At 37.5% G+C, this 24,420-nt stretch overlaps 1 protein-coding gene across 2 annotated transcripts; it reads right to left on the minus strand.

The window, feature by feature from the left end:
• Positions 1 to 1,792: 1,792 nt before the first annotated feature.
• Positions 1,793 to 23,495, minus strand: COPS2 (COP9 signalosome subunit 2). 2 transcript variants are annotated; one of them, XM_083870722.1, is made up of 13 exons: positions 23,364 to 23,495; positions 14,341 to 14,454; positions 13,177 to 13,254; positions 12,453 to 12,578; positions 11,032 to 11,121; positions 10,838 to 10,915; positions 9,840 to 10,014; positions 8,694 to 8,872; positions 8,488 to 8,540; positions 6,338 to 6,435; positions 4,488 to 4,570; positions 3,332 to 3,390; positions 1,793 to 2,548 (listed from the first exon to the last, which is right to left on the minus strand). In XM_083870722.1, exons 1-13 carry the CDS (start codon positions 23,415 to 23,417, stop codon positions 2,404 to 2,406), a joined length of 1,332 nt encoding a protein of 443 aa, XP_083726848.1. In that variant the 5' UTR covers positions 23,418 to 23,495; the 3' UTR covers positions 1,793 to 2,403. The 2 variants fall into 2 exon arrangements, with proteins under 2 accessions (XP_083726848.1, XP_083726847.1); XM_083870721.1 differs by having other exon boundaries at positions 11,032 to 11,142.
• Positions 23,496 to 24,420: the final 925 nt, after the last annotated feature.

Below are 24,420 nucleotides of genomic sequence, written 5' to 3' on the forward strand. Positions count from 1 at the left end.
GTTGGACTAATCCTACAACAATTAGTTCTTCAGATAAAGATAAAACAAGGGAACTAGATGGACATGACAAGATTTACTGCAGTATTCCCATTTCCTTCTTGAAAAAAAATCGAAAAATGCCAGAATGCCTCCCCAGCAGACATAGCTGGGATGGAAAAGGCTACATCAGGTACAACAGACAAAGTCAAGAAGACTTTTATTTTCAGTGATTGCAAGCTTATGGACAGTCCTCTTTTTCCCCCTCCTTTAGAAGAGAGGAGTTGTTCCTTCCCATGGAAAGGGTGATGGGAAACAGCAGAGAAAGGAAGCCTACTCAAATAAACAGCTGCCACTGTCCTCTGTCTCCATGGGAAGGAGAACCTTGAAATAGCTGTGACAATAATCCCTTGTCCTCCTGTCCATGGGAGGAAGAACCTTGCAAGATTTGCTATCCAGAATAAAGTCTCTGGCTCTGTAGGTAAGGGTCCCAACGACTGTGCACTGTTGTTAAGTTCACATCACCAGGTATTACTGGAATTTTCAAAGTAAAAACTGCATTACACATCACAGCATTATAAGGAAACAAAATACAAGGTGCTTTAGTCAAATGTTATATACAGATTTTACAAAGGAAAATTTTCACTTAAAAATTTAAATTTTACTATTGTTTTAAGTAAGTGGATAAATTAAAAACAACTACTGGTAAAAAAATACATGAGTGAAGAAGAAATTCTCACCCAAGATTCAACATCACGCTACTCACAGTACACATTAAGTTTTATGGTGTAAACACTAAGAAAAAAAAATCACTTGCTTGGACAACTGCAGAGCAAAATAATTTTCTAAGGGACATAACTATTCCTCAGATTGAAGTTAATTTTATCCTATTTAATTATACCCTGTTACCAATTTAAATCCTGCCCTAGAACATTTTGAGTTTACCACGCTGCCTTGCATGTATATGATGGACATTAGTGATTTATTAGGCTTTTTCATTATTTTTGAGGTGTTCTTAATTACATAGAAATTTTTCCTTCTATTATTACAATGTCTGTGTGTAGCACCGTTTGTGTGCCATCACACACTACTCTCAGCTTTAAACTGGAATACTTGCATTTATGGAAAATTTGACCCTTTTCACTACACTTCTGAGACCTGCAAGAGAATTCTTCTGTCAGCTCTAATGTGCTACAGGAATAAAATTTGCTGTGGTCAACACTGTATTTATTTTAAAATAATCTGATGATTCCAAAATCTTAGGATACAAAAGGCATGTGCCTATACTGTGGTAGGGAAGAGCAGCTCTGAAGGGACTGCAATACATTCAAACATTTGGGACAGAACAGATTCCATTACCAGCAAGGTCACTGTACTTGGTGCCCACTCCATACCCACAGCTGTCACTTTGTATACACTGAATCTGCCCAAAAAGACCACAGGCTCTGCATCTCTATTCCCACGGAGCTGCGTGAAAAATCTCAATTCTTGAAGTAGCAAAATAAAAACCAAGCACATCCCTGAGAGATGCCACATACCCACCAACATAACGAGACAGGACTGACAATAGTTTGGCATCTTGAAGCTAGAAGTTGGTTAGCAAGACTGCTAAATGTCAGCTCTTTAGTATTTATGTTTCACTATTTCAAGGGGAGAAAAAAAAAGAAAAATCAACAGCACACATACCAAGGGGTTCAGACTTAGAATCTCCATACTGTCCTTCACAAATGTGATGAGATCATGTATTATCTATTTTCTTTTAAAAATAACACAAGTAAAATTCAAGTATAATGAAAGCACATCAAGAAACAAACTGTACAATTTCTGAACTGCACTGTTTATTTTGCTGCTTGAAACCTAAGTGACAGTATGCCACTATAATTATGGGGTTTCTTCTAAACCTTTACTACACTGCAGGTACAGAAATATATGGACACATTTTTGGAGAACTGACATTTTGCAAAATGCAGCAAACATTTCAATTTATACATGAGAAAAGGAAGTGTTCAAAAGGGTATGCATTTCAAGTTATTGCAGGTTATTTCTGTGAGAGAATTTCTGCAGGTAAAACATGTTTAAATTTAACCAACAGTAACGTGTCAGTGTATTTAAAATCATGACAAAAATCTTCTCTCTGGTCATTAATTGCCCCTTGACAAATTACTAGGATGTTGAATGTTTAGGGCAAGATGTCAATACAGCATAAATCCCGTGGCATTTTGGTTTTCTTCTGGAGATTAAAGCTGTTTTTTTCTTGGGATAAATGCAGCAGCAAAACACAAACCAGCTGATCAAAAAAGCACTTCTGCCATAACTCCAATAATTTCAGGGCACACCAACCGACAGTAGTTTTGCCATTCCCAGTTCTTTTAAGGTTTACATCACTGCACTGTTGCCTTAAGTACGTTTGTAGAAGCTTGGTTTCTGTTAGGCCAGCTTGCTGACTACAGCCTGGTTGAGAGAATTTAGTTGGTTGGTCCATTTATCTAACGCAGTATAACGTGCACCACCTCTCTTCTGATGATCCAGTTCTAGGAGCTGGTTGACTTGATCAATTCGGCCATGTATAGTGCTAGAAGTAAATAAATAAGAACTATAAATTGCTAATGGACATGGAAATAGGAGCTAACAAAAAAAATCAGAGGTGAAATAAGAGGTCTTAAACAAGAGAGGCACAAAGTCCATTTCAGAATTCAGCACTTTTATAATTACTGTCCTGGGCAGTACTGCCTATTAAGCTGTCACCATGACTGGAAATCAAATGAACTAATTCATTGGGCAATGCATATTTTATCTGCTTGGCTATGACCCCACACAAAGTCTGAAGCAATATGACATCAACAGTTCTTGAAAGTCAAAGACTCATGAAAAGTGGCAATTGACATGAAGTCAAACAATACAACCCCATGTATGGATTATATTTTTGTAGTAATTATAATGAGTTACCCTCCAGAAAAATAGGTTTTATGAATTGTAGTTAAATTTCTCTAGTTAAGAGAGCAGACTACCAATCTGTCAACTTGAAAATGCACTCAAAAATATACATGGATCTAAGCAGCAATTACTTAGAATAACAACTTCCATAATTTCAGAATAATTCAGGGAATTTATTATGTAATTAAGAATTAAAGTAAAAGATGCCACTCAGTCTCCCTGTATAATTTTCTTAGCTCCAATCTTTCAAACATACTTTACTGCTCAGAAGCCAAGCAAATCCAAAGTCAGCACCATTACTTATCACTTTTAGAATCAACCAGTATTATTACAATGCCCCAAAATATTGTTTTGTTGCTTCTACTATAATTTGATTATTTTAAAGTAATCAGAGATCAATAATCAAGAATCAGGTACATACTTATCCAATATGCACTGCACAAGCAAGCTTTCCACATCAGCTACATCTATGTTTAACTCCTGAAACAAAGAGAAAACATTATGCTGCTACTATGTTCTGCAACATTAAAACCCTCCAATCTTTATTTTTATATACAGAAGAATTTGGTTCAACCTCTGTTTCTTACTGTTCATAAGTATCAAGAATGATCTATTAAACAAAGACCTCCACCCAAAGGACATGTGGTCAAGAATCAAGAGACCAGTAACCTCTCAGAAAAAGCTGAAGAGGTGAAAGCAAGATTTTAGAAGCTCCAGAAAATGAGTTCTTTTACTGACTTACTGAAAAAACAAACAGATAAAAAATATCCCAAACCAAACAACAAGAACAAAATAAACCACAACCACAAAACCCCAGGAAATAAAATAAAACAATAATTATCAGAAAAGAATGGATCTGCACTCAAAACCATTTAGAGAGATAATTGCATCTTCTGGCTCAAGCAAGTTCTACAGTTGTTAAGTCTAGCTTAAAAAAAAAAAAAAAAAAAAAAAAGCATACAGAGTTCCAAAGAGAATTTAAGAATAAAAAATAGGCATCCATAATACTTAATGATGTATTTTTTAATGGTGTGAATTTTTTCAGGCAAAATCACAGAACCCACAGGAGATGGAAATAGTCATGTATTACCACTGGATTTGTATTGAATTATTTGCAGATTAGGTAGTGAAATCAGTGATTCTATGGTAATACTTGGTTTGTTCTACTACCACAGTTCTCTCACTTGTACAACATAAACATGTGAAGATAGTTTATGAACAAAAGGGATTAAAATTTTAATTTTTACATTCATAAAATTTATGGTCATAACTACATTTTTTATTATACAGATTTCACTTCTAATACTTTTCCTAAGAAATGTGATTTTCTGCACCAAGTAGAATATGGTAATTGAATATTTTAGAAATGTATCATAGTACATATTATAAAAAGCAGTTGGATGACACTTGAAATTTACATTTTTGCACTGCAAAGCTGCCAGCATTGCATCATTAGTACTTTATGGTTTAGAGTGTATTTTAGATGTTCTATTTCTGGAAGCACTGTATTTATTTAAAAGCTTTTATTCACAGTTAATCATTTACTTAAGCAAACGCAAGGCTCCACTGACACATACCTTAGAAATAAAAGGAATATGTATTCTTGTGTAAGGCTTAATTAATTTTATAAGCACTTGTGTTCTGATGTTTCGCAAAAGCTCTGTAAGAGAAGAAAACATAAACACTGTAAAAACAACAGTATTGAAATAAAGCTGCTATACCTCTCCATATAGAAAGATACACTAAATACCATGATCTTTGAAGCTACTAATTCAATGGGTAGAGAAGCTCAGCAAAATAACAAGGGCCTTCCTTTTCCAGGGATCCAAGCAATATGTAACTCTGAAGGTGGACAGAGCTGAAAACTGTTCAAACATGGAGCAACATGTTCTCTGGTAAAAATTTTATTTATTCCAGTTAACTGGATAAATCAGAGAGATCATTGCCTGGTGTGTCTGCCCCCCTAGTTTATGGCTAGAATGCTTGTCTTGTACAAAAGTGAAAAGGGATATTCTTAAAACTATGCAACTTAAAATGTCTGTGCATTTAACTTCATGGGGAATATTCACAATTAAAGTTAAAAGTCAGGGCCTAATGGTGTAATTACAACGAGGAACTGAAGACCATCATATAAAATGGTCTGCATGGAGAGGCTGATTTTGCTTATATAAAATAATGCAGTCATCGTTTTATAAATTTTTACATTATTAAAGACAGTTGGGATAAAATGAAAGCATAAATTACAATTATAAATTAACAGAGAAAAACCTAGATTCATTTTTACCTGTTTAAACAAGGACTGTTTATATAATAAAATATATGAACACCACACTTAACACCAGATTATGTGTCTCAATAAACTATGGAGATGAAAACAACGAGGCAAGGTATGTAAACGTAACCATGAACACATTGTGTATCACTACAGAGTGAAAATGGAGAGTCATCAGTAGCATATAAAGAGTGACACCTCTTCAGTGCCTTAATTGAGCTTCCTCCTCTTGATCTCCAGTTCTGTCACACCTTCCTCCATGAGCATCCACCTCTAATCTTACCGAGTCTCCCTCCAAGACTTAGCAGCTCACCAGCAGTGCACATGGAACAGCAGTAGTGGGTTATATTTAGTTTCCCCTGCTGTTTGCCCTGTTCTCTTTTACAAACAAGAGTAAGAAAACCAGGTCTCTGGGTTTAACTCTTTTCTTTCATGTAACTAACCAGCTAAATGATCTTGCACTGCCACAGTCAGACCCACTCTTGGAAACAGTTAGTGAAGAACTGAGCACTATATTCAAGTGAAGAGACCTTCAATTCTCAGACACATGAAAAATGGATGAGGTGACTTCATTTTGTCACATTAATGGAGCAGAAAGGCCTGTGTAATGTGTTCCCATTCTATTAAGTAGCGGTACTATAACTCCAACCATTGTTTACAAGATATAAATGAAAAGTATTCATCTTTTTACATATTACTACATATTTATTAGTGCAACCTTCATTACATTGTCTATGTATTTTGTCTGTAATCTGAAGCAGTAAATTAACTTTATAAACTAGCAAACATCTAACTGATACAAACCATCTTTACAGCTGAGGACTGCTCTCATTTCACTATTCCAATGGGAAAAGAAGAAAGAACAAAAACAACACTCAAAATCTTTAAGTGTCTTAACACCACCATAGATATCTTACAATATCCACTATTCTAGAACTTTCTCTATCAATCCTGCACATCTTTGCAGTCATGCCACATGCCTGGATGCAAGTTAGCCCTGACCAGCTTCTAAATAACTTGTAAAGGAATCATCTACAAGTAATTAAAAGAAACTCCTAGTGCCAAATAGAAAAATAAACCAAGGTGGGAGGAAGAAAAAAAAAGGAGCTTACAAAGAAGTGAAAACAAAAATGATTGTAACAGCCTTCAAAATACCTTCAATGTGCTCCCTTATGAAGGGATCGTCCATGATGTTGCTGTGATTTGTTTTCAGAATCTTCTCAAATTCAGTGATGTCATTATTCTGATAGGCACTTTAGAAAAAAAAAAAACAAAAACAAGAGACTGAGTAACTAATTTTAAAAGTTAAACAGACTCATAAGATTACGTTCTACAATTTCTAAAAAACATGTAGTAAGCATTGGTGGAAAACACTTATATTCAGAACCTTTATAAGCAAAAACTCTCTCAAGATGAAATGCAACAGAAATTACCTTTCTCCTGTTTCAATTTTAGCAGCATTTACTGAAGTTTAGTATGAACATTTAGTTGTTCCACAAGTGCACTCTAGTTTTAAAACTTTTGTACTTTAAGATGCTATTCTTAAAACTCTGTTTTGAAAAGTATCATTACATGAATTTTGGCTTCATGAAGTCATACTTTATGGAACAAATAAGAGCTAAAAAGAGTCTAAAAGGCTGCTGCTTTCTCTACAATGTCCAGCTTAAGCTCAATGCTTGAAATTCTGGAAGATGAAAGAAATAAGGACTTCCAGGATTATTCATCAGTAATTCTGGCATAATATTCCTTTTTAGATTTTTATTTATAGCTTATTTGTGTATATATTCTTTCACAAGTCAATCCTATTATCTGAGAAAGCATTGCAAAAAGAAGGTGCCATCACAGCATCATTTAAAGGTCAAGAACTGCAAGCTCTGAAGAAAAACCTTTATCTTGAAAAACATTTTTTCAAAACAAAACTTTCAACTTCTGTTTAATACTAACATGAAACATCTTAATAACAACATCTATTTGTCCTTCATATTCTGTACATTTTAGAATTGTTTTGAAACTGCTCAAAAAATATTTGCCTGTTATTAAAATGGCCAAGAAAAAGACCTGTTAAGTTTAAGGTAGATCTTGAACAGTTTATAAATAGTTATGTGAGTGGCATGGACTGTAACACATGAAAACAATAATTTTTACTTCATAATAAAAGGAATTTCAGTTCAGTGTATTTTATTGTTTATTTCAGAAGCCTCTTTTTATCATATGTAAAGCATGCAAGTTCCCACTGTAGAGTATAGGAAGGATTAAAAACATAATTGTATCTTTGAAATTAATTTTATCTTCTGCATATTTCTTATCAACACTGCTTTAATTGCATTATTAATTTTAAAGAAGGAGTTATACTCAAATGTCAAGATAAAAGATATAAATTAGAAATACGAATAAAATCAGATTGGGTAAGGCCATCTGGAGTTCCTTCTGCCTCAAATTCACATGAAACTATGACAGTGAATTAGGAAAAAAAACCCATCTAAAGTGGAATGAATTACTGGAAATAGTCTCTCAATAAACTGCCAAGTAATTTATTCCATCACCACGTCAATAGAGGATGAATATCCCCACTTTCAGAAACTATTTGTACATATACAATGGTAAAGCACAACAGCAATATCACAGCAGTTTGTTCCAACACAAGATCAACTGCTTCAAAATGTGAGCAGCCACTACTTCCTACACAGGAAAAAGATGGGAACAGGAGCAGAGGCAGGCCAGAAAGGATACAGTAGGTGAATTTCAAAACCCAGTGTACAAACCCTGCCTCAGTTCACTGACCTAATGACCTTCATACACTAGAAGTTCTCACAGGTGCCTGTAAGAGGTAATGAAGCTTTCTTTTGATTTTACCATGTTTGAAGGATACAGGAGATCACTGAGAGGTTAAGTTTCATATTCCTAACTTAGGAAATCATTACATATCTATGCAGCAAATTATTCTATTGGCTTTGGTATGAGATGTTACTAAGCTCAATTTTTCTTGTGTCATCAGCCAGAGCCTAAAAAGATCAGTTGCAGTACAAGATGCAGCAACTTTATTTAAGAGGAGAAATGAGGTTTTTGTCACACCATAAAGTGACAAAAGTACACTGTTTCTATACTTCTACATAGTAAGCATTTATACTGTGACCACATAGTAAGTTTCTAAAGAAAAACAATCCCCAAATATTTGCCCCATACTTATGAATAAATGTGTTAACTGTGCAGAGAAAAGCCATTTCTAAAAATATTCCCTTTCAGGTTTGGACAATGTATCTTTTTTCTTTTTATCTTTTTGCTCTCCAGAAAAGTTAAAATCTTACCTTACTAAATTTGTCATTGCTAGAATCTCTGGATCATTTTTGTATGGTTTAGCCTATACAGAACAGAAAGCATAATATGCAAGTTTAAATTTGTTTTGTTCCATTTCCATCCTTTGGGTAATTTCTCTATATATTCAGAGAAGGGTGAGGGGATGGGGGGGGGGGGGGAGGTGGGAGGGGAGTGTGAAGGAAAAAGAAAAAAATACCTCCTGAGAATCAAATGGATTTATTCCAGACTTCATGAGCATGTTTGCTAAGACCAAATATTTTAAGCAAGTGGTTCTTCTGGGGCTCCCTGATTCATCATAATTCTTGAATGCTTCAAAAAAATCAGTATGTGCCTTTTCAAACTCTCCTTCTCTTAAGTGCATTTTGCCTCCACATTCTGAAAAGAAAACACAGATGAAAAGGAACACTGTGTGCTTGTTGCTGACTACAATAATTGTACTCAAGTTCCATGCTATTTCTAAATAGATTACTGAAACATTTTCAGAAGTCATTTGGTTCTGAAATCACTAGGAAAAAAAAGCATTAGGGCCCTAGCATACAGCACTGCCATTTGAATAAACCCATTCCCAAGAAGAAAAAACAAAACCCAACCCACACCATAAAAATTAAAGAACACTAATCCTCATAGCCAATAATTATGTCCCCATTATGTTAAAAAACTGAGACAGAATTTATCTCAATTTCAGTGGCAACAGCCTTGTATATTTATGGAATTTTCCCCTATCTGTTGACCAAAACGGCACAAAAAGAGAGAAATACTATCTATATCCATTTATTTCTGAAGTACCCATTGCTGCCTGATTGCCTGGCTTAACAGTGTTCTGAAGAAAGTTGGGTTTTTTTCCAAGACACACAGCTTGTTTCCACTACAATTAATTACTGCAGATAATAAATGATATTTTCAAGCACACCTTAAAGCCCTTTGGTTCCTGCTGAGTTTTAGCAAGGTGAGACACAAATTTCTAAAAAGGGACTGCAGGAACAGCAGTCCCTTTTGCTAGCAGTCCTGTCAAGCCTTTGTTTTTATCCCCTGCAGATGCCTTTGCATTAATCTTTTGCTGTCTGCCATAGTGTCAAACAGCAAGTTTCTTCTTCCTCTTCTCTCTCTATTGCTTCTCTCCTAACAGTTATTTAGCCAGCTCTCCTGGCCTTCTGACCAGTGCCTCTGGTATTTGGGCACCAGAACTGCAGAGCTGAAGTCCTGCAAGAAGAAAATTATGAGACTGAATCTACAGAAGCCTCTGTCTTTATAGCTGGAGCTGGAAAAAAAGCATTGGTTATCAGATTTTCATGGAACAAATCTCTGCAACAGAAGACAAATGAAAAATTCAAGATGAACTTGCCTCTGATAACTCCCATGATCAGTGGATGAGGAATGGCTGACTTGATGTGCAATGACTGTTCATACAGTGCTTTAAGTTTTTTGTTATTTTTCTGTGCTGTATACATTTGAATTTCCAAAGCATAGATTTCCAATAGTTGAGTACCTTTTTTTAGATCATCTTCCCCATCATCAGTCTAGGACAGATTAAGTAATAAATACTGTGAAATTTTAAGAGAACAGCTATTTCAGTTTTATACTAGTAAAACACTGATAACCAAATACTGTCAGTAATTTCCTGTCAAAAACAAGAATATTCCTGAAACTCTGAAATTCTGATGTAACTACTAACAGAAAACATAGTACTCAAAGAACTTACCACAGGCTATATTTTGAAGCCCTTTATTTAAAACATCATGATTTTTAATTAAATGTTTTTCTCAAAACTTTTCCACTTTCCTTAAACCACACTCTCAGTATATAAATACAATGACTGACACAAATGCATATATTTACAGGTAATACATATGACTCTTCTGCCTCTAACAGAACTATTTCCCAGATATTTGTAACCTATTTTCATACTGAAGGAAGAAAAGTGTCACAAACAAGCACAGCAGACTGCGTGGCTCATTTATTTTTTCCCCTTCCAGATGGGAAAGTAGCAACTGTACTTTCAGTTTTGATGAGAGCTCACTTGGAATCCTTGCTATATTTTAAAATAAACGTCTGTGCATTATAGGGTATTGTTGTGTGATTCTCATCCCTGCACCTGAAGAGAAATCCAATCAGCAGTCGTGAATAATTTTTTAAAACTCATCTTTACGGAAGGAATAAAGCACTCGGCATTTTTTGTTCATGTTATCAAGCAGATAACAAATAAAATCAGGCACAGTATTTCTTCACTCTGTACTAAAGCTCAGCAAAATGCCTCAAAGGCCAACAACAGATGTATTAAAAAAATAAATTAATGCATCAATGTTGTTTACTAAGCCACAGTGATTTAGAATGTAAAGGTACCTGGCACGACTGATGCAGCTGACGCAAAATCTTTTGTAACTTTCCATACTCTTCTCGTTCTAAATATAATTTGCCAAGCTGCAATGAAAAGAAAGTTAAAATACTGAGGTCTATCAAAATTTCACAATTATAATTTTTAAGAATTAGCTGAAGGTGTCAAAGAAAAGCAAGAAATAGGAAGTTATATATTTTACCTTTGTGTTTGTCTTAAACCACAATCTATCATTCTTAGCATCTTTCAGAGCTTCAAGTGTTGTTTCATAGAATTCCTGAAGCAAATCCATCTGACATAAAAAATCAGAATTCTATAATTGTAAACAGCAAATTTGTACCTGTTAATAGAGTCAATCTGAACAAACTAAAAGTGCATGCTTGAACTTCAAAATAAGAAAGGTATCTTCATCTTACTTAATGTTTGCATTTAAATTGCAAACAGCTTCTAAAGTAATGAAACTAAATACACTATCTTTTCTTATATGAAACAGATATAATTAAAAAGTATTCACATTTTAAGGTTTGTACCCATCTGTGAAAAACAAAAGCCACCTTATAAAACCCATCTTATATAACCAAGAAACAGAACTCTGATGTTGTGTAACAAACACGGGCAATATCGTTCTCACTTAAAAGAATAAAAATAATTTACAAATCAAAAAGAAAATATGCTTTACAAAGAGAGGAAAATGGTCAAAGGAAAAGATGCCTTCCTCTTTCTGGACTAGTAATGGTGAGTGGAAGAAAGCTCTTGAGCACATCATACTGTTTCTTTGCATAAAACCCAAAAATACAACAGCTGAAGTGGAAATCAAAGTGCTGAGTGTTACTTTTTACAAGGGTTCTACCAAGAATGCATTAGTATTGTTCATGGCCACTGTTCTTTTGGGGGTAACAGATCTGTGACTATACATCAAGTTAAGATTTCCAGCCTGTCCCTCCAGGTCTGGCTCAACTACAAACCAGAGACACTGTCCTCTGCCAAGAAGGGACAGCCTAAGACAATCCTTCAGACCTTAAGAGTAGCCCAGCATCCAACTTCCACTTCTGATAGTGGCAGGACAGGGAGGATTGTGATAATGACCAAGGACTCAGCACTAAAGACCAATGATCCTCCACATGAAGGTGCTACTTTCAGGTTGTCAGTGAGGGGAGATTCCTACTCTCTCTAAAGCTTGTACAACACCACAAAACAAAAGGAGCTGGGCTGTGTATCTATGGACTTGTACCTCACTTGCACAGTGCACTGGACAGGCAGTATTTCACACCAACATTTCACTGCAAAGACTCCCCTCTGCCCTCAAAATTTAAAAAAAGTATTATTTAATTAAAAATTGTATTAGAGAGGGCACTTGCATTGTGTAGCTATGCTAAAAAACCCTTCTTATTTATTAATATAGAAATTTCAGGTAAATATTGCCAAAAAATGACAAGTTTATGAAGATTTATCTGTGTTAATAGAATCCTCTATATGTGGGAAATATATTTTTAGATATGACAGCAAATGAATACTCAGAATTTCTCTATAAGGATGAAAAAAGCCCAAACTAAACACAAAAAGTGTCCATAATTAAAAATGCAAAACTGAAAACTATGAAGATGAAAGAATTGATGATCCAACCTGCTTGGAAGTAGAGATATAATCAAGAATAGAATTGATGGATTTTTCAGAGTAATTCCTTGTAACTGCACTCCGTATGTAGGTCAATAGCTGTTTATACCTATTCATCATTTCAGGAAAGTTAGTCTAAAAGGAAAAACAAAATCACATTATAATTTTTGTTTTAATTATTAAAACTGATATATATTGCAAGTGTACATACAGGGAAAAAAAAGCATAAAGAAAGACAATGCAGTAGTGGCTGCTATTAAAACTTTCTTATCACCACTTTATTCATAACCTACAGAACCAGAAATAACTTCAGGACTACACAGAACAAAGATTTAAAATACTTATCTCAACAAAGAAAACAGAGCTGGCCATACAACTCTTTGGAATGGTTGCATACTTAGAATATAAATTTTTCACTGTTTTGTCTTGGTGCAGTACACACAGTGAAACATGACCACTTTCAGTGGTGAGACACCTCAGCACAGCAAGGACTGAGCCTCACACTTCCATGGAGTACCAGCGGACTACAGCAGTTATTTTGCATCCATTTTGCCTTTGACTTGCAAACAACTCCTCATTTCCCTGCTGTATCTGTAGTAGCCATTAAAGGCTACAAAAGACAAGTTCTGGTAGATTTAGTTGTCATAGCCATAAATAAGAATAGTAACTTAAGATCTCTGGAACAAAAACATATTTATGCCATTTACTCCCAAGTGATAGCTGTAATTCCTACCAATTTAAAGTTTATTTTAATCATCTGTTTCAGAGCTTTGAATCCCCATTCTCCCTTTTCGCCTTCGAGCTCCAAAACCTGAAAAAGAAGATTTTTAAAAACAGTATTTATAAAAGCTTTATTCAAACTTAAACTGTTTAAAATACACATATTCCATACATGCCCTTCCCCCCACCCCGCTTTGCTCCTTACAAAGTAATGTTTGACTCTGCCCTGTTCTTTAATTTTATTCTTTCCTGGATAATATTGAAAAAGTGAGAATGTAGCTCATCAGTTTTCACAACTTAGCTGATGTAGGGAGGGTGAACGTGATTTTTGTTGTTGTTGTCTAACAGCAAACAGTTTAATTCTAAACACTAAATTTTAACACCACTCCATAAATACATATGCAAAAATAGTTGTAACACCTCCTGCAAAACTGAGTCAACTAAATTTTGACTAAATTAAGTTAAAAAGCTGTTCTGAATTACAACAGTTCCTTCACAAAGGAGAAATGCTTCTAGGTTTTAATGTAACATGGTTAAGGAAATGTTTTGTAAGTAAAAACTTTACAGAGTTATTTTTCATAAGTTATGTATATAAATTTGCTCTATACTATAAATGAGCCAAGAAATGCAAAAATCTATTTTTTCTTTTAAGAGTTGCATCTAACATACTGTTTTCTCATAGCAGTGTGCAAACATTAAAAATTTAAAACTGAGATGAAGACAAGAAACTCTGTGTCACTGAGTACTTACACATTTAAAGCTTTGGAAGCAGATAGCAAAGCAAATATAATGTTACATAAGACACTGGGGAAAACACTATTTCATTTAAAAAACCCAAATGGATTGAGTTTCTATTGTTCATGCATGAAAACACATTTAGAATTGTTTAATTAACTTAATAAATCCTGAAGATTAAGAAGTCAGATCTGTGATAAGTCTATACCATCTCCTATTTATTATCCCTAAGAATGATCCTGAAAGGCAGTCAGCCAGGAGTCTAAGATACTCAATAATAAACTTAGTAATTAGTACATTAGTAAAACATTAGTAATTAAACATTAGTAATTTGAAAGATAAATCCTACTATTAAAATTTCAGAAAATAACTCAAACAGTATCAAATATTTTAAAATGTGAATTAATATAAAAAGAAGAGATAGAATATAAAGACACAAAACCTTCTGAAAACTGCTTAATGCTGCTTTGGGGTCATCTTCCTTCAAAGCTTTGGAATTATAGTATTGATTTTCCAGATCCACATTTGGTTCAGAATTGCTGTCCTCAGAATATTCCTACATTTTAAGAAAAAAAAAATCAGAGGAAAAAAAACGGTTCAGAACATCTGATAATCTGCTGAAAATTGTAAACAGTAAGACATATTACTCCAGCTGGCATGGGATGTTTGTGTATTAGCAGGCAGTGTTTGGTGTTAGAGCACATAACAGGTATGGACCCACACAGTGATTCTCTCTCTCTCTCTCCATTGCTAGGCCAGACTCACCATCCACCAACATTTGCCTGTCAGCAGATTTCTTTCTAGATTAATGAACTCCTATATAGCTCCACCAAGTTCACCTTTATGACAAGTACAGACTCCGTTATTGAAATTCTGCCGATGCTGGAGCTTTAGCACAGAGACCCAGGAGCACTTGTCATTTCTGGGAGGGGAGAGAACACGCTGCCCACTGATCCTCCTAAAGACACTCTATTATCCAGCCTTTGCTAGCCACAGAAAAGATTCTGGCTGAGCTGCCACACAAGTAATGATTCAGCTATGGAGGGTATCAAATGCTTCCATGAATCTCTCTATAATTTGCCTTTCTATGCCATAACCATTCATCCTTGTCTAAGGAAATTTTAAAAAAAGAGTAATGACAGTAACACCAGCTGCTTCTGCACTGAGAAGCACGAGATGATTGAGAAAATGCTAAAAATGCTGCCAAAGATGTTGGGGTGCAGCATAGGCACAATAATTTAATCAAATAATTATCCATCATGTTCACTAGTGCCAAACAAACTGAAGTATTTATTTCTAACAATTACTACTTAATTTTTTTAAGAAGTACTCTGAGACTTCTTCTGATGAAAAACCCCTGCATATTTTATCTTCTTTTGCTAAAGGACAATGCTACATGCCCAAATTACAAAACACTAACAAAACTCAAATAATAATTTAATTTGATGTTTACACAATTCAAAACCACTTCACACCTCTGCATTTTCAAGCTAACTTCTCTGAGCAGGATTTTGGCTATCAGGAGATGAACTGTTTTAACAGAATCTGTTTAAATCTCACAGTTACTGTCAGAGTAACTTTCCCTTGCACCAACATAAGCAATGCACAGGCAGGTCCCCTCCTTTAGTGTGGATTTTACTCTTGCTGTACTTTGTCAGGCACATTTATTCTTTTGTTCATTTGTATATTCCTACTATTAATGGACTCCTCCAAAACCATGGGAAGGAATAAAAAAAAGATGAGGCCAAAGAAAAGTTTTAAATTAGCTCTCTCCTCCCTGCACTGCAGGCAATCTCTCAAAGTTTAAGCTTTCTGAACTTCTAAAGTAAAAATTAACTATGGGAGCCTACAGTCAAACCAAGTTTTATTAAACGTGGTACTTGAGACATTTCTCCTCCTACCTTTTAATGTTTCTTTTTGTAACATGTAGGCAATTTGCCCAGGTACGTATTTATTGTCACCCAAGGAAGTACTATCAATAGGGAGAATGAATGGAATGAAAAGTCTTGTGAATTCCACAAACCTGTTTTCTGGATTCCCACAGAACTATAAAAATGTGATACTGAAAACAGCAAAGAAAACAGGAAACAAGTGTCCTATTTCACTGGGCAGGCTCTCATTTTGGTTAGCTTGTTTTTGTAAACTCCTTATCCAATTGATCCAACCCCAATGGGTATGTACACACGATGTCAACAGCTGTATGAGGCACCTTATATAGACAGGCTGCCAAAAATTAAACAACACAGCATTTAGGACATGTGTAATCAGCTGATGTCTTGTTTATGCTTAACTTGGACAATGGGGAATAATTTTGGCAGAAGTGTCTATTTGCAAAGATAAAAGGAAAGCAAACTAAATTAATTCCTTTTAGGAGACAATGTGCTCCGTTAGCCTCAAGCCAGAAACATCTGAACTTTCATCTTAGCTCTGGCAATGATTCTGGATGTGGATTCTTGCAAAAAGCCTTTTTTCAGATAATTTTTCTCAATGCTACTTAAATATCCCATAAGATCCTTTCATAATATTAATACATAATAAAGAAGTGTTAAGTCTACTGATATTTTTTTACCCCCAGTGGAAATGCATTGAAATGTATCAAAGGTACTCGTTCATGTTTTCATAGCTATGTTTCTTCTTCACTTGATGCCTGTTTGCCTCACATCAAACTTAGGATGATGATATGGACTCAAAGCTGTAATAGAGATAAGGCTTTCCTCCTTCCAGAAAATGTAAGGTGGTTTGTTCTAAAAAAGACTTAATGGCTATGAAGATAACTTTAAAACCTCAAACTAAGTATGAACTGATGCCATTAATCTTTAGACAATATTAAAAAAAAAAATCAGCCATGTAGATACTGGATCTTATTTCAAGCACTGTTGCTAATTACGCCAGTGCTGATAAATTCAGAAGGACGAGCACTCTGTCTTCTTTTGATGCAGAGATGGCTTAGTGCAGTAGGATACAAATGTGAGAACATTAAGCTTCTGCAGAGAGCATAAAAGGAGGAAAATATAAAGCTGTGTCCTCAAAGTTCTAATTAAGAAAAAGATGGACTTCTTTCTCAGTTCTGAAAAGAGGAAAGTTCTTTTAACAATAAATTCAGATAGGCTAAGCTTTTACTTTCTTCACCTTAATTTTTAACACCTCTGGTTCCTACCTGAACAACTTCCCCGGTTCAAACCTTCTAAGTAGAAGTTTGCTGCAAATTAGGTAGAAATATATGGTTTACAAATAGAATTTCTACATAACCCTTAAAATCTCCACTACAGCATCCAGACCTAACAATTTGCACAGTGATGAACATCCTTAATTAGAACTTTGAGATATAAAAGCAGCTGGATGATATAATTTATCTCTACCTGATGTAAAAAAAAGTAAAAGGCCTAGGAATTTTTAAAACTAAGGTCCTGGTGATATTTTTCAAATGGACATCAACATTATAAGTACAAGTAAAAAAAAAAAAAAAGGCAGTCTGAGTACACAGAACTGATGATCTCAGAGGATCATCAAAACAAACAAGTGGGGGTTTTATCATTACTCAAGAAATTAGAAAGCCCTGATAGAGTTTGAAAAAATGCAGTTAAATAAGTCAGGATATTATTTAAGCATTGCTATGTTGAGAATCTGCATGTTCTAAATGTAGCCAGTTATATTCAATCCTAAGCCATCTCACTGCTTTTTGGAGGAAGAGAAATACTACACTCACTCGTTTGTAACAGAGATAAAACCTCTGATGGAGTTTACTCTGTCTGGAACATCTTTCTTTCAAATAGTTTTAATAAAACTTAAATTACTATCAAGAAACCAATTTAATAAAGAAGTCTTTATTATGTTACATATTAAGTTTGCATAAAATTTTATCTAGTAAACAGCTTTAAAACATTGAGCCTCAGCTTCTAAAATGAGCACACACACAGAGAGGCTGATTCACTCGAGCCAGCTTTAGTCATCCTTTTTAGCGCTGGGGTCCATTTGCAGTTTGTCCAGAAGCAAGGGCACATTCACAGCACCCAGTGCTCCCAGCTCCTCCCTTCCCCATCCACGGCTGCTCCTTTCCCATCCCTGCTGCAGCCCAGTGCTTTGTGCTGTTTGGCTCCTCACTGATTTCCAAAAACTGTGTCAGGAGCCTTGTCAATGTGGCCTGCAGAGATGACAGGTCCTGAAGCACAGCCCCTGTGCTCAGGGCCAGACTGAGGGACAGGGACATGGGGACTGTAACAGTGTATCAGTGACATTTAAAGGCAGATGTGTGGCATTCTATCTATTACAGGGGTACAGTGACTTGGTAAAATTCGACATGAACAAAAACAAAGACACAAGTAATTTATGAAAACTACTCTTGTTACCAATTTTCTGGTCTCCTCTCTTGCCTGAAGCACTTCCCTAACTTCTACATCAAAACTGGAGTGATTACCTAAACTTGTGCTCCTCTGTTTAGCATTCACCATCACTACAGGAACTGAATTCCTACTTTGCAAATCTTTTTTAAAGAAAGGAGTAGGGGGAAAGTAGCTATATAGGGGCAACTTTCCAGAAAAAAAGACAATACAAAGAGTTCTACTTCTGTAAAAAATTATCTTTCAAGGACATTGTTGAAATACTTATTACTGTCAATTGTCAATTGCTGGTGATTTTACCAAATTTCAACCATTTGGCTGACTCAAACATTTTTTTTTTTAATGTACTGCAATTGTTTCTGAGAAGAAGTCTGGTACAAATTCGATATTATTTCAGCTAACTGTGTTTCCTAACCATGGCACTTAGGAGGTCTACTAAGCACAACTTTCTTTGCATTTCTCTTCCTGACCTGCAGCAACTACCAGGTTCCATGTGCATTTGCCAGTTGGTATCCAGGCACAGGAATATAAAGAAAGCAATCAGGCTGGAATGCAAAAGAGCAAAGAGGAAAAGAACAGAGGCAAACCCTGAGAGTAAAAACAAGACTGTAAGAAGCCTGCAACTGCTCAGCCATGCATTTAGAGTCCTGGTTTCTTTTCCACATTCCACTAACTCTGCAAGTCATCCAGTGCCTGCTGGCTCACACCAGGGCTGACACCAGGAATAGAAGTCTGTGAAACCAGCGATTTGCAATGGTGTCAGAAGAGTTCCGTGAAAGACAGTGCTCGGCCTTTGTTTTTTGTTTTTGTTTTTTTTTTCAGTTGGAAGATGCACAGAAATGAGACAGGAGACTGCAGAAAGAAAAACCTGGTAATACGACATGTAAAGAGAATAGTATAAAAGTCCTTTTCTTTCTGCCTCTGTTGTGCAGCTCTCCTGTAGTTACGTGCATCCTTTTCTGAAAGTCCAGTTTTCAGCATAACTTAGATCTAATTTACATCTGTTTAACACCCAACTGCATGTCAGATCCTGGAGAGCACCGTTCTGAACACAGCCCTAAATAACTGTCACAAGAAACCAACAAAAACCAGAACTTGTCAATGTTTAGATAGAAAGAATTTACTGACTAATTATTCTCAGGCTTTTTGCCTCAACATTTTCTTCTGAGACATTATGGTAATGAGCAAAAGAAGCCTCAAATATATTAATTCTGTGTTTGAAGATGAGTCTGAAGAGAATGCATAAAAAAATATGACAACACATGCTGAATCCGTATAAGATATGAAACAATAATGAATTCAGGTAACAGTACATCCTATGTCCTTTGTGAAGTGCACTTTTTTTAATCACATACTACTGTAATTAACTAAGAAACAGAAGAGGGCCGAGTGGATCTGCCTGATTTGGTACTTCCCTAGATCTGAATACTCGTTTTTGCAGCATTACTATATTCTCGTTTGCAACACATATATGTATTTCATAAAATGATGGTAATAGTGAAATACGAGCAATTGGGAAGAGGGGACAACATCCACACGTAATTTCAACTGTATCTATTAAAATCCAGCAATAAAAGACAGAATAATGTCTCTGTCTACTGATGTGACTGCTTATCAAGTTTGGTAACATACAGAAATTCCTTTGGCAATGGACTCTATTTCACTCAGCTGGAAAGAAGGAAAGAGCCAACTCAGGTAGCTTGAAATAAGCACTAAGACTGCCTATTTGCTAATATCACCACATCCTGAAACGGGAAATCCTCAGTAATGTGACGGGATGCTCCCCATATTGAGTCGTGCCAATCCTCATAAACCTGCAGCCAGCTCACCAGGGCACAAACTGATGGCTGCTCTTTGGAATTGTTGCAGATCTTCTACAAGTCACTGAAACAATACAACTCCCTAAGGTAAAAAGACCAGCTGCTCGGCAAATATGTTTGTCCAACCTTTCCTCAGATTAATTTTAAAGTTGAATTTCAGAAAACAGCAAGATGACTCATTAAGAACACCACAGATTCCTTATTTATTTAAAACAAAACAAGAAAATCCAGTAGAAGTACTACAACAACTGTCAATGTGTTGTCATTGTGCCTGGAAGAATCAATTTCTGGAGGAAGGCTGAGTTTAGCCTCCAAGTCAATTCTAAATATAGTCTTTTGTCCCAGACTGAAAACAAAAATGGAATTTACAATGGTCCTTCTCTCTTTGTCCTTCTCCACCCTCAAGCTGGATCTAGTAAAAAGAACTTGTACTGAAATCATGTAAGGCACCTAGCAGCACCAAACTAGAAATTAAAATTGAGTGGCTTTCATAATGACCAGTAAACATTATTCTGTTCATTGAAGCATAAAGTGGAATAATTCATGTTATAATCAAAGCTGTCACAGCACATTACTACCAAATTGTGAATCTAGGTTCATCCACCCGCAAATATAAATGGAATTTCTTCCTGATATCAAGACTCCAGTGAATAAACTCAGTAGGAGTGGCTGATGTCATTTACATGTAAAACTTTGATTTTTGACCCACTGAAAAACTAAACAGAAACAATCCAGTACAACCTGGATAATCTTCAATTGTTTAACAGTGTAGTAATTACTCTAATTATATAAAATTCCATGATGGAGCTGGGAAAGATCTGGGCCTTTGGAATATCTGTTCACGTTTCAGTTCAAGTGTGAAACATTTGCATACTTAAGGAAATTAACTGACTGTCTCTACATAATCAGCAGGTCAAGTGCACATTAAAGAGGAACAGCCATAATCACTTCTAATAAAAGCTGACAAAATTAATTTTTGGGGGAGTCTTCACTGCTATTGTTATGATGGCAGCTACCCTGGGAGACCTGAACCTAGTTTCACCACATTTTGACAAAAGAGCTACTTCTTTCATTGACTGTTTCTGTAATCACTGCCTCTCCTCCAGTTCTTTAAGAGAGTATTCACAGCACTCACATGTGCTCTTTTACTTTCAATTCCGCACTGATATGAGTATTATGTCTTGTACTTATTCTTTGCAAAGCCTCTTGCAGCAGCTGTTAGGCTCAACTTGAGAATCATGCACCCCCTTACAGTCTTCTCTTAATTTAACTAGATGTCAACATGAAAGGAAGAAATCAGGCCCTATCTTCCTGGCCCTTAACTTTTTTCTGAAACAGTTCTGTGGCACGCTACAATTACAGTCTCAAGCGTTTTTGAAAACGACAGTCAGTCATGATTTGTTAGTCCCAGAATGCTGAAACTAATCTAGCTGAAGTATTTTTATTCTTCAATTCTTGGGTTTTTTTCAACATCAATTATGAACTGAAATTAAATTTTAAAAATCTGAAGCTGGGGTATTAGTTGATGCTTTACATGAGAGTTACATCCTGAAAAGAAAAAAACTAACCTGCTCCTAATTATTACAAGCAGCACCTTAAAATTCTTGAAGGGTCTGAGCTAAGGGTAATTAATGAGAATAAAAATGTCCAGTAAAAGTAACTACAGTCAAAAGCAGAAATCTGCCACAAGCAAGGTGTTTCAGGAAGGTTTTTCCAAGGAGAAATAAAGTACTTCAGAAGAAAGAAATACAGGATAAAGCACTAGACCAATTATTCTTGGAGAAAACTGACATAAAGCAGTGTAAGTTTGAGCTGAACTTTTATTCATATCTGTATAGACTGAAAAATGTAATTCCAATGGTTTCACCCCTGCCCCTGTTATAGAAACATGAATTCTGCTGTGTTTGGTATTCTTTTGATTGTATCACATAGAAAAAAACCACCGTATTTCAAATTGGGACACAAATTTCAGTGTTAATAAAAATTAATGGAAATTAATTTTGGAACAAAATGTTTTTAATGGTCTCTGTGTATTTCCTTCAGTAACATTGTCTCTACAGTATGTGAATTCATTCATAAACCGAAAGGAGAACACAAACAGTTTTTAGAACAGCGGCAAGAGCAGCTCGCAGAGTTTTGATGACAATGCCTGTCAGACAAGCACTCTTACATGAACAGAAACAACCCTCAAAACCTAAAGTAGATGCTGTTATTCTATATCTGATGTCATCCAACCACTCTAAGCAGTTCCTAACAAAAACTGCTCAGAAACTATTCCAAATAAAATCAGGTAAACGTTTTAAGTGAATTCATAAGTGGCAATGACCACCAAATAATGTGTCAGAAAGCAAGCCTTCCAGAAACAAGTGTCTGGAGTTTTTCAGTGAAACTGCAATACTGTTAATACAGGTTTAGCTGAAATGAATGAAATAAGATTCCCAAGCTTCTACCATACATAGCTTTTTAAAAAAAGTCTCTAGTTCTAAAAATCCAATCAAATTTTAGAAAAGAAAAAAAAAAGCAACCCCAAACGAGCAGACCTCAAGCTCCAATATAACATAAGGGCAACATAAATATAATTAATCAGATAAACAGCAACTTTTTAACTTTAAAAGCTTATGACAAAACCTGACATTAACATTTAACTAAATGTAACGCGAAAAACTCCAAACCTTACAATTAAAAACAAAAATGAAGTGGTAGAAAGGTTACAAAGCCTATACAGACAAAAAGTTAGAAATAAGTGCACCCTCCGGCGCGTCGGCTCAGAAACCGGCCGTGAGGCCATTTCTCCTCGCTCCCCTTTCTCTCCCCCGACTTTTCCCTCCGTTTGTTGCCCACACAAGCACACGAGCACTATCTGCCCCCGAGGGCCTCTCGCAGCCTCGGGTGGGGAGAAGGGCGGGCAACTTTATCAGTTCAGTTCGTGCCCGACCCTGGGGCCGGGGCAGGCGGAGGGAGGGAAGGCGGCAGTGCCGGAGCCTCCTTCAGCCCGAGCCCCGCGGGGCCAGCCCGGGCCGGGGCACCAGCCGGGCCTATCCACCTGCCCGGCCCGGGGCCGGCCTGCTCCTCCGCGGAGAGCCGGCCCCGCGGCTCCTCCGACAGCAGCGCTCGGCCGCCGCAGCCCCTGCCCGCATCCTCCTCCCCGGGAGGGAAACTCATCCTGATGTCCCCGCTCCCTGCCGGGGCAGCACCCGGCGGGGCGGCTGCAGCGGCGGGCGAGCCGCACCAGCGGCGGCCCAAAGCGGCGCCGCGCCTCTCCCACCCCCGGCCGTATCGCTGAGCCCCCGCGCCGCCCCGCGCCCTACCAGATCGTAGTCCTCCTCATCATCGCACATGAAATCATCCTCCATGTCAGACATCTTGGCCGGAGGACGGGCGGGGGGCGGCGGCGGGGACGGCCCCTTCTCCCACAACCCCGCGCGGCGCTGCCCAATGTGGCTCCGCTCCGCCCGGAACGCGCCGCCGCCCGCGCCTCTCCCGCCCCCGGCCCGGGCCGCTCCGGGCCCAATCCGCGCCGCCCCGCCGCCGGCTCCCTCCTCCTCCTGTAGCGACCGGCCCTTGGCAACGGCGGCCGGGCGGGGCCTGGGCGCCGCACGCCGGAACCTCCTCGGGCCGGCGCTGCCGCCGCCCGGAGCGCGCCGAGCTGGCGCCGGGGCCGCCCGCCGTGTGTCCGGCCTGGGCGCCGCCGGCCCGGATCCCCCGCCGGGGCTGCCAGTCTGGATCCCCCGCCGGGGCTGCCGGTGCGGGCACTGGCGCTTCTCTGGAGAGGGCGAGGGAAAGATCCTGCCCCTCTGCTCAGCCCTGATGAGGCCGCATTTGGAGGACTCTGTACAGTTAGGAGTTTTACAGTACAAAAGATACGGAACTCCTAGAGCAGGTCTTGTTAGGAGAGGTAATAAGTTGGCCAAGAGACTGGAGATGTCTCATGAGCAAGGGCTAAGGGAGCCGGGCCTCTTCAGCCTCGAGAAGAGGCAACTGAGAGGAGCTCCTGTGTAAATTGTGGGTGTCAGGAGGGCTCTGCTTTGTGGTGCCATCCAATAGAACAAGGAGCAATGGGCAGGAACTGCTGCACAGAAAGGCCAACCTGAACGTGAGGAAGAACTTTACTGTGCAAGTGCCTGTGTACAGAGAGGTTGTGGAGGCTCCTCACTGGAGATACTCCAGAACCGTCTGAACACAGTCCTGGCCCGTGTGCTCTGGGATGGCCCTGCCTGACCAGATGACCCATCCTGTGAAAGCACAGCCTTTCTGTGACCGGCCTCACTGCCCAGCTCCAGTTTGCTTTACTCAGTGCTGCTGAACAGCTGTCCTGCGCTGCATTCACCACAGGCAAATAACACCAGAGCAGCAGTTTTAAAAGGC

The sequence above is a fragment of the Zosterops lateralis genome (assembly GCF_965231275.1).
Source record: "Zosterops lateralis genome assembly, chromosome: 13".
Lineage (NCBI taxonomy): Eukaryota > Metazoa > Chordata > Aves > Passeriformes > Zosteropidae > Zosterops > Zosterops lateralis.

Excerpts from the sequence above, each read along its gene's own strand:
- COPS2 (XM_083870721.1), bottom strand. The coding sequence starts at position 23,417 with ATGTCTGACATGGAGGATGATTTCATGTGCGATGATGAGGAGGACTAC. Across the intron at positions 14,455-23,363 it reads ATGAGGAGGACTACGATCTG|GAATATTCTGAGGACAGCAA; the intron begins GTAGGGCGCGGG and ends CTTAAAATGTAG. Across the intron at positions 10,916-11,031 it reads GGTTTAAGACAAACACAAAG|CTTGGCAAATTATATTTAGA; the intron begins GTAAAATATATA and ends TTTTCATTGCAG.